The 10,539-nt window shown below is 42.6% G+C and overlaps 1 protein-coding gene across 2 annotated transcripts in view; it reads left to right on the forward strand.

Annotated features, from left to right (window-relative positions):
• The window catches only part of Dcp2 (decapping mRNA 2), a 39,201-nt gene that overhangs the window by 20,778 nt on the left and 7,884 nt on the right, over positions 1-10,539 (forward strand). For both annotated transcript variants that reach the window (XR_008219158.1, XM_052742125.1), the window contains exons 5-10: positions 1,675-1,827; positions 1,947-2,059; positions 2,154-2,261; positions 5,771-5,912; positions 8,875-8,985; positions 9,948-9,999. Coding sequence is in view for 1 of the 2 variants with exons in the window: in XM_052742125.1 (XP_052598085.1) it covers positions 1,675-1,827; positions 1,947-2,059; positions 2,154-2,261; positions 5,771-5,912; positions 8,875-8,985; positions 9,948-9,999 (679 nt within the window). In the remaining variant the exon portion in view is untranslated. The remainder of the gene's footprint in view (positions 1-1,674; positions 1,828-1,946; positions 2,060-2,153; positions 2,262-5,770; positions 5,913-8,874; positions 8,986-9,947; positions 10,000-10,539) is intronic.

Genomic DNA, 10,539 nt, shown 5'->3' on the forward strand with positions numbered 1-10,539 from the left:
GATGCAGTGGTCTTTATTACCCGGTTTTAGTTTGGATGTAGCTTACTAGTGAAGAAAACGTTCCAGTTCCTAAAAGCCGCTGGTGTGGGGTCTGGGGTTTAGCTCGGTGTGCACAGTGCCTGCTGCCCAAGCAGGCGAACTTAGTTTGCGTTGCCCGTAAGTACTGAGTTTCTGTTCCTTGCGGGCAATGTCAGTTCAAGCCACAAAACTCGTCGTCTGCGGGAAAACAGGTGCAGCCAGAGGTTAGCCATATTAAGTCAGACCCAGAAAGACAAATACGTTCCCTCTTCTTTCGGAACCCTAGACATTATGTTGAAACATTCAGTCATGTATATATTCAGGACATGAACAAAGCGAGATTCGGGGAAGGAATGGAAATGCCAGAAGGGGTTGGGGGAGGAAAAGGAAGATTCAGGTTATGAGTGAAAGTGTATAGAAGCCTTTAAGAAGGCTGCCATGGGCTAGGGAGAGGGCTCCGTAGGCGAGAGCACTTGTGCTCGAGCATGAAGGCCTGACTTTAGCACCCGTGTAAAAGGCTGTGCTTGCACTTGTTTGTAACTGCGGTGCTGTGGGAGGGAAAGACGGGGCACAGGCTCGCTGGCCTGGGCACTGGCCCCTTGTGCAGGTGGCCTTCCCTTCAGTAGACTTTTTAAAAGGCAAACCTTGGTTTTTAATTGGTTTCTAAATGATTGCCTTTGCCATGCAGAGGTAAAAGTTGGGGGAGTTGGCTAGTGTTAGTGTTTAGTTTGCTTGAGTTGACTTACAGCTGAGGTAGCTTAAACAGCAGAATTGATTGCCTAGCAGATCTGGAGCCTACAGAGCCAAGATTAGGGCTCCAGCTAATTGAATTTCATTGCAGACTCTCTTCCTGGCTTGTAGGAACCCAGTACCCAACTATGTGCCCACATGGGCGTTCCTGGGTGTGTTTGGTATTGTCCAGAGAGCTACTGGGGTCTTTTCTTAATCAGGATCAGGATCATACTGTAAAGAACCTCGTTTAACCCTTATAACTACAGACTCCCTTCCTTCATACAGTCACGGTGGTTTCAGCCAAGGAATTTTGAGGATTTTGGTTTGTTTGTGGGTTTTTTTTTTTTTTTTTGTTGTTGTTGTTTTTTGGGGGGGTTGTTGTTATTTTTTGAGACAAAAGTTTCTTGTGTAGCTCTGGCCATCCTGGCATTCACTCTGTAGACCAGGCTGGCCTCGAATTCACAGTAATCCACCTGCCTCTGCCTCCGACTGCTGGGATTAAAGGCGTGCACCACCACTGCCGGGCCATCAACCCTGAGGATCTCTAAGGCTGACTTCCTGCAGTTGCCTTTCTGAGTGTGTTTAAACTCCGAGTGCTAGGGCTGCAATCCGTCCTTCTGCCACTAGGTGGCACTGCAGTGTAATGGAGCAGCACTGTCTAAAAGCAGACTGCCAGTTAAGTCTTTCCTGGTAGCCAGTGTTAGCCATCCTTTGCCTAGCGTTTACTCCATTTGCTCTGTTTGATTTTTGCTTGTATTAGCATAAGGAGGAGCTTCATCCTAGTTTCCTAGCTACGGATTAGATTTAGGCTGAGGTCTTTATCTGTTTGGTTTTGTTTTGACACAGGGTCTCCCTTGAATTCATATCCTTCTGCCTTACCTTCAAATGATTAAAATAAAATATTTTATCCACATTTATTTCCAGGTCTTCGAAGAAACTGGTTTTGATATAAAAGACTATATTTGTAAGGATGATTACATTGAACTTCGAATCAATGACCAGCTTGCTCGTTTGTATATCATTCCAGGAGTTCCAAAAGACACAAAATTTAACCCCAAAACCAGAAGAGAAATTAGGGTATGTGCAAGTTAAGAATATTTGTGGGTTGCTGAACAGAATCTCGGTTGAATGAAGCAGGGAGTTCATTTTAGCTCCTCCGTGCTGGGAATCAACTAAACGCACTTGTTCTGTTTCAGAACATTGAGTGGTTCTCCATTGAGAAGTTACCCTGTCATAGAAATGATATGACTCCCAAGTCCAAGCTTGGCTTGGCACCTAATAAGTTTTTTATGGCCATTCCCTTTATCAGGTATGTTCATTTCTTAAACTGCGGAACTGTCCTTGATGCTGCCATTTCAGGTTTGTTTGTGTTTGTTTTTAATGAATTGGTCATGTTTCCATAGACCACTAAGAGACTGGCTGTCTCGAAGATTTGGAGATTCCTCGGACAGTGACAACGGTTTTTCCTCAACTGGTGGCACACCAGCTAAACCCACTGTGGAAAAATTGAGGTAAAGAGATGTTTTTGTGGGACTGTGACTTGATGGGGTTTTCAGTACAGCACCGTTTGCTTCTTGAGTCAGGGGTTTGAGAGCACCTAGAAGCTCTGTTGTGCCCCTCGTTTTGTGTCGTAAGATGGTCTTTAGAAGTTTCTGCTGCCAGGCTGGGGTGTCGCACGCCTTTAATCCCAGCACTCAGGAGGCAGAGGTAGGCAGATCTCTGTGAGTTCGAGGCCAGCCTGGTCTACAGAGTGAGTTCCAGGACAGCCAGGGCTACACAGAGAAACCCTGTTTTGAAAAACCAAAAAAAAAAAAAAAAAAAAAAAGTTTCTGCTAGGGTTAATTGGAGGAAAGATGCTTCAGGCACATTTTAAAATAGTACACTCGAGAGGATACCAACTTCTTAGAACACTAAGAAAAGGGAAAGAATGTGTGCTGAATAGCTAATAGCCTGCATTCATGATGATTCAGTTTCTGGAGATGATTGAATGGGGTATATGGAGGTCTCTTGCACAGGAGGTGGCAGGTGCTGATGAATCATTTGTTAAAGTCGGTGACAACTGTTTTGACTTTTTATAAAACTATATGCAAATGAATGTGTATGTTCCTGTGGGTGTGGGATCGCATGTGCACATGAGGAGGTCCTAGGTCAGCCTCTGGTGTCGTTCAGCTTTGTCTTTTGATTCATGGTCTCTCACTGGCCTGGAGTTCCCAAGAATATTCCTGCCTGTGTTGCCTCCTCAGCTATGGGATTACAAACACAAATCACCACACTAGGCTTTTGTACGTGGATTGTGGCATCTAACTGAGGGTCTCATGTTTATACAGCAGGTACTTTTCCAATTAAGATATCTTCCCCAGCTTGCTATCAGCTGTGTTATGAAGAGGGACTATTAGTTACATGGGTGTGAACTATAAATAACATTTACTGGTTTGGAACTTGGTACAGACCTGGAAAGTAACTTTATTAAATATGCATAATACATAATTCTATTAAGTTTATTTTGTGTATGTGTGTGGGTATGAGTGCACCATGACTTCTGTGTGTAGAGGACAACTTGCAAATGGTTCTTTTCTACCACTTTGGGCCCCTGGGATCAAACTCAGTCATAATTAGGCTTGGCAGCAAGTACCTTCTTCCCCCACGTTTCTCACTGGACCTAGAGTATGTTCTCATAAGCTCTTGCTGTAACTTCTTTGCCAGAGTTGTTTTGTTTATTGTTTTACATTTTTTTCTAATTTGGTGATCTTTTTTATCTAGGACTTTAATCTTAAAAGAAAACAAGAATAGATCACATTTATGGTTAATGAAATTTAAATAAGTACTATTCCATTTTTATTAGTTTAGGAGGAAAAGACATTGGATTAAATGCCTTAGGAATCATTTCTGTCTTTCAAAATTTATAATTATTGTTACCAAGGCACCACTAATAATGAACAGTATGGCAGAAATAAGAAAGACAAGAATATAGCCAAGAGTATAAACACAACACAGTTATTACCAAGAAGTCATAAATGGAGACAGTGCATCATTGGGCAAGGCTCCACCAGTCGGTGGTATGGTGAGTCTTATTTTCAGTCTCAGGTTTCTGTTCTTGGTAGTAGGAGAGGTGAGTGTGTGAACTCTAGCGACTTTCTACATTTCCTTTAGAGGCAGTATTCATTTCAGTTTTGCTGTCTGTGATATGTTGGAGGAAAAAGATAGAATTATGGAATGTATCCAGTGTTTTTTTAAAATACTTTGAGACAGGGTCTCACTTGTAGCCCACTGTTCTAGAACTCAACCATGTAGCACACACTGGCCCCAGAGACAGAGCAGTCCTCCTGCTTCTGCCTCTTGAGTGTTTTAATTACAGCCTAGAGCCACCAGATCCAGCTTTATAGGTTTTAAATGGAAAAAGGGGGAGGGGTTCTGAAAGGAATCTGACAATCTTCTTATAATGCTGTTCTTTAGAACAGTGTTTATGTGCTTCTCTGTGTAGCTTTGCACCTTTCCTAGAACTCGCTTTGTAGACCAGGCTGGCCTCGAACTCACAGAGATCCACCTGCCTCTGCCTCCCAAGTGCTGGGATTAAAGGTGTGTGCCACCACCACCTGGCCAGGATGAAATTCTTTAGAGCAGTGTTTATGTGCAGATATGGGATGCTATAGGATGTAATTCTGTAGAGCAATATTTATGTGCAGGTATGGGATGCTATAGGATGTAATTGTTCAGAGCAGTGTTTATGTGCAGGTATGGGATGCTGTAGGATGTAATTCTTCAGAGCAGTGTTTATGTGCAGATATGAGATGCTGTAGAATGAAGTTCTTTAGGTCAGTGTTTATGTACAGTAGCAATTTTCAAAATGAAATATTCTTTAGAGGAGTGTGTATGTGTAAGTGTAAGCAGGCAGGCAGGCAGGCAGGCCTGTAGTGTCTGTCGGAAGACAATCTTTTGGAGTCAGTTCTCTCCTTCCACCCATGGGTTCCAAAGCTTGAACTCAGACCAGAGCCAGTTCCCACTCCCTAAATCAAGCATTCTGGCAGAAAACAGCCCAACGATGAACTGATTTGATGCATACATTCTTGAGGTGGTAGGAAAACATACAACCTTTGCATTCAATAACTAAACCGTAAGAGTCAAAGCTACATTGTATGTATTATAAGCCCAGCATATTAGTCTCACATCTTAGCAGAGGTCTTTTACACAGTGTACCTTGGCGTTCCTGGCTTGATGGCATGTTGTGTGTGTTGCCTTTCAGAACCAAGGCTGTGTAGAAGTTGGGTGATGGAACAACCCATAAACACCTCAGATTCAGTACATATCGGCCTTTGAATTAACTTCTGGTTTTTGCACATTCAGACATTTTTATCATTGCAGGATTTTGCAGCTCTCGTGGTTTAGGGAACTGTTTCTAGAAAGTAACCAAATTTCTCAGCTCTCACCACTGGTAGTATCTGTAACCAACCTATTTGATGAGATCCCTTACTGAGATGACTAGAAAGAATGTGTTGTCTATCCTTTTAAAAATAAAAATCCAGATACTTTTTTTTTTTTTTTGCTTCGACTAAAATTTACAAAAAACTGTCTTTACATTTAAAGAATATAGCTACTTATAGGGAGAGGATGGTATGACTAATTCAGAAAAGCCTGGGGTGAAAATGGCAGATTGTTAATGTAAGAAATATTTATTAACACCCGTCACTCATCTAAAAGGCTGGGAAAATCTAGCTGGCAAAGCCCATCAGAATTTGTGCTTTAAGCTGGGCATGCTGGTGCATGACTTTAACCCCAGCACTCAGAAGGCAGAGACAGGCCGATCTATTAGTTTGACGATAACCTGGTCTACAGAGTGAGTTCCAGGATCGCCAGAGAAACCCTGTCTTGACAAAAATTTTTTTCTACCCTTATAACTTAAGGAATAGTGGGAAAAGGTAGATGATAAAAAAAAGTAAAATATGTAGTTGGTAGGTTAAACTGTCAAGGCTTTCAGAGAACTGCAAGTGAAAAATCTCATCTTATTTTTCAAACCTTGGCGTAGTCGAACAAAATTCCGCCACAGCCAGCAGCTGTTTCCTGAAGGTTCTCCTGGTGACCAGTGGGTAAAGCACAGGCAGCCTCTGCAGCAGAAGCCGCACAGTAACCATACAGAAGCATCGTCGTCGGACCCTTCCAAAGCAAAGGTGAGTGAGTCACATTGGAAGTCTTTCAGATGCTTTGATCATTCAGCTTCGAAATCATTTTCAGGTGAAGAGTTATGTGTAGCAGTTAGAGCCCTGAATTGTTGAACAGTTGCCCATGTCCCAGCTTGTGACTTGAACAGACCTGAGACACATTATCCTTCATAGCCTTGGACTAAATCCAACGTAGTAAATTATGGGGTGTGCAATTTGAGCCTTTTTATGTATGCCGCCAGTGAAAGGCTTGGAAGAAGACGATTTCTGGGTTAAGATGAATAGGATCTATTGTTTATAGAGAAAAGTAAGAGTGTGTTATATCGTTTTCACTATCATATCATATAGTATGTGATTATACCACAGTTTATCTATTGTGCACCTGATGAACATTTTGTTGGTTTCCAGATTGTTGCCTCAAGAACAGTAGCCACCAAAAAATTATGTAAAACTCAAGCCCTTTCTAAAACACTTGACCAGACACTTCTGTAAAGTTCAGGTAGCCTTTAAGTACAGAAAAGATTCAGCAGTGTTTATCATTGGGGAAATAGAGATCAGTCATGCCTCAGGATGGCTGTGGTAATAAACCCAACAGAAGAGAAAATCAGCGGTGTTGGTGAGGGTGTAGAGAACCAGGACCCTTGCGTGTGCTCTTGGCAGTGTGAAAAAAGACAGCCTGGTGGCTGCCCAAAAGTTAGATGTGAGTTTATCACATGACTCAGCGACCCCACTCCATATATAACATATATAAAACAGCTTTAACATATAACGGCATGCTAGTGCTAATCACAGCATCATTCATTCACAGCACATGGACAGATGCACAAACATGGTATGTTCATTCACTGCACTGTCTTTAGCCTCTAATGAATGCATTTGAGACATCTGAGTATAGGTGATCCTTGAAGACAATGGCTAAGTGAGATAAAGCAGAGCAAAGGGGAACAATTGCATGCTTCTATGATATGTGCCTAGCACAGGCACATTCACAGCCACATCAGGTGTGCTAAGTAGTGTTTATGTGTAGCTAGAGTTTTTCTCTCTGGGTCTCGCCAAGCCCTGGCAGTCCTGTAGCCCACTTATAAAATAAATATACAGACGCTTATATTATTTACACTGCTCGGCCATTAGCTCAGGCCTACCATTGTCTAGCTCTTACTCTTATACTCAGCCCATTTCTGTTAATCTATATGTCACCACGTGTTCTGTGGCTTTACCTGCTGCCTTTACATGCTGCTCCCTGGACGATGGCGGCAGGCTGGCGTCTCCTCCCTCCGCCTTCCTGTTCTCTCAGTTCTGCTCTCTGCTAGTCCCGCCTATACTTCCTGCCTGGCTACTGGCCATTCAGTGTTTTATTTATCAATCAATCATCCACAGCATTTATGGCTCTAAGTAGTGGAGACTTTAGGAGTAGTTACTTTTACTGGGCGGTGGTGGCACACTCCCTTAATCCCAGCACTTAAGAGGCAGAGGCAGGTGCATCTCTGAATTGGAGGTACACAGGGCATTCCAAGACAGTCAGAAGTGTTACACAAAGAAAAAAAAGTTGTGACTTTTTGTTGGCAACAGAGTTTCTGTTGTAAAGAATTAAAATGTTTGGAAAGTGGGCTGTGTGTGGTAGCACAGGATCTCCCACGTTCGTACAAGATCTTAGATCCCCAGGAGAAACAGCAGCAGCAGAGCCGCTGGTGTGGGACAAAGTGAGGATTGCTGGTGTTGACAGACATTCCGTCTGCTGCCACTGAGGTGTCCATCCTAAAGAATGGCACAGGAGAGGAAATACTGCCAAGAGAACATGAAGCTCCGTTGAAAGCGTGGTGGCATGAGCTCCACCATCTGTCCACTTCCGTTAGTTGCTGTTGGCCAGTTATTTCAGCAGCTACCCAGTGTTTTCTGTAAGTGAGAGGGTGGAATGAAGAGAAACATTCTTGTAAGGAATAGTTACCTTCATTATTCACAGTTCTCTCAAGTAGCTGTTTTTCAAGATCTGAAGTAGAAATGGATATTTGAAAAGATATCCATGTGTCTAATCTTAAGACTAAAGGCCCAAGTTTTTTTTTTTTTTTTTTTTTTTTTTGGTTTTTCGAGACAGGGTTTCTCTGTGTAGCTTTGCGCCTTTCCTGGGACTCACTTGGTAGCCCAGGCTGGCCTCGAACTCACAGAGATCCGCCTGGCTCTGCCTCCCGAGTGCTGGGATTAAAGGCGTGCGCCACCACCGCCCGGCCAAGGCCCAAGTTTTTAAAACACTGATGTTCATTATGTTGTAAAAGATTATTCTCTCAGTGGCACTTATTTGTTTATTATAATTTTCTGGTGACTGCTGGTGCCTACCTTTAATTTATACCATTAAGAGCTGTGAGGGCCAGCAAGATGACTTAGTGTGTAGATACTCTGTGCACTGGCCTCACGACCTTAGTATGGCCCTGGAATGCATGTAAAGGGGAAAGGAGAGAACGGGGTCTGTCACGATGTTCTCTGACCGTCACCCGCACTGACTCACAGCCCCATCCATACCCAGGCACAGTGTTAAACAGGCTGAAAAGAGAAAAGCGGGCTGGCCCGTGTGCCCTTCCCAGTGCAGTCTCCGGCGTACCCAGGGACTTTAGGGCTTGTTCTGCCTCTGCTCCCTTTCCTTTATCTTCATGCTGGCGTTGACTCTGGGACCTTGTGCTCTGTATGAGCTTTACCCCTGACCTGTACCCTGCCATATTCATGGGGTATAAGCAGTTTATAAGCAGCCATGGATAAAGCAAGAGGTGTGGAAAGGACCTAGGGAATGATGCATTTGCTGTTTCCTGTTTCAGAGATGTTCCTTTGCAAAGCAATCCTCTAAGAAAATAAGTTCATACAGCAATGTATAAATGTTTGGATGGTGCTTTATGGAACTCTATTCAACTGAGATAAACAGTCATAGAGAGATATTCATGTTGTTATACTGTAGATTTACGTGTTCTTTTTCCTGGAAAAACAGAATCAAAATATGAGAGGGAATGGCAGAAAGCAGTATCAAGATTCACCTAATCAAAAGAAGAGAACAAACGGAGTTCACAGTCAACCAGCAAAGCAGCAGAATCCCTTGATGGTAAGAGTTCTGGGCTCAAGTACTTGGGAGATGGCTCTCATCTTAAGAATGGAGCAAGTGTTGTCTAGACACAGTAACGTTGGTTTCATTCTTATTTTTCTTTGATTAATTTTAATGATAGCATTTTAATAAAGTTAAATTCTTCTCTATTGCCTTCATGTACTAAAACCTAAAACACCGTTGGCCATTCTTAACTGCAGGCCTGGAATAGTTACTTGGGTACACTTCTGCTTTTTGCCTTGTGTGGTTTTTTTAAACATTTATTTTAAAACCTTGCAAACAACTCTATAGTAAAAACAAGCAATCTTTTTTTCTGAAAATTCATTGTTCAAGGGCCTGGAAGGACGGCTCCATGGTTAAGGGCATCTGTTCTTCTTCAGAGGCTGCAAGTCCAGTTTCCTGACCCAGATTTGATCTCTAGCTCCTAGAGGTCTGATACTGTCACACCTGGCTTCCCTGGGTATTCACATACACCTTTTAAGGGGTGTTAATTAAATTTGTATATTTTAGTAGATTCATAAGAATGTAGATATTTATGGGGCGCCATATGTTTCAATATATGGGTACATTGTGTAATGTTTAGAAAAAATTCAGCCTGGCGTGCTGGCAGAATGCTTAGGAGGCTGAGGCCAGAGGAGCTCAGGCTTCAGACGGGCCTGGGCTGCTTTGAGGCCAACCTGGGGCAGAAGGAAACAGTGATTGACATTTCCTTTCTTGCCGCTGTTTGAACTGTAGTTTACATTGTTGTTGTTCATAGTCATGTTCATAGGCTGTATGCTGTAGGTAATGAAGTAGGTATTTATTCTCCAAATTGTTTAAAAGTTGGGCTCTAAGGAAACCCACTGGGAATGGTGATTAGATTCCTGGTTTAATTTTCTTCTTGATATGTATGGTCATGTATCTCCTGGGTTTTAATAAGTAAAAATAACAACAGACTGTGCTAAATATGTGTTTTTTAACAGAAATGTGAAAAGAAGCTGCATCCACGAAAACTTCAGGACAACTTTGAGACAGGCAAGCCATTTTCTTTTTTTAAAGTATTTGTTCTATGGGGCTGGGTTTGATGTTAGCAGGTATGACATCAGTGGTCTTTGTGGTGATGGTAGTTACACAGCAAGAGCTGTCTATGTGCTGCAGAGGTTTCATATGTGATATTCTCTCAGTGGAAACTGCCTGGAAGGAATTACTAGTAAGTGATCCAGATAACATTACTTACTGTTGAACGTAGTGTTCCTTTTGTAAGTGTTCAGGCCCTGGGTCCGCATGAATGGATGTTGTGAACACTGGCTTGTGGGTTAGTGGGAAGTGTGACAATGAGGATGCTTCGTTCTCATTCTGCTTCTGTAAGTGGTGGGATCAACTTTTTCAAGTGTTGCTAAGCACATGGCTTTCATCCAAAGGATGCCGTTTCTCCTTCCTCAGTTAGGGAATGTAGTGTGTCTGATTTGGAAACTGTCCGAGTCACTGTTCTAATGCTGTGAAGAGATGCCGTGACCAAAGCAACTCTGTTAAAAAGAAAACATTTAATTGGGGTTTGCTTACATGGTAGCTGGG

The sequence above is a fragment of the Peromyscus californicus genome, unplaced genomic scaffold (genome assembly GCF_007827085.1).
Source record: "Peromyscus californicus insignis strain IS unplaced genomic scaffold, ASM782708v3 Scaffold_17__1_contigs__length_78620276, whole genome shotgun sequence".
Lineage (NCBI taxonomy): Eukaryota > Metazoa > Chordata > Mammalia > Rodentia > Cricetidae > Peromyscus > Peromyscus californicus.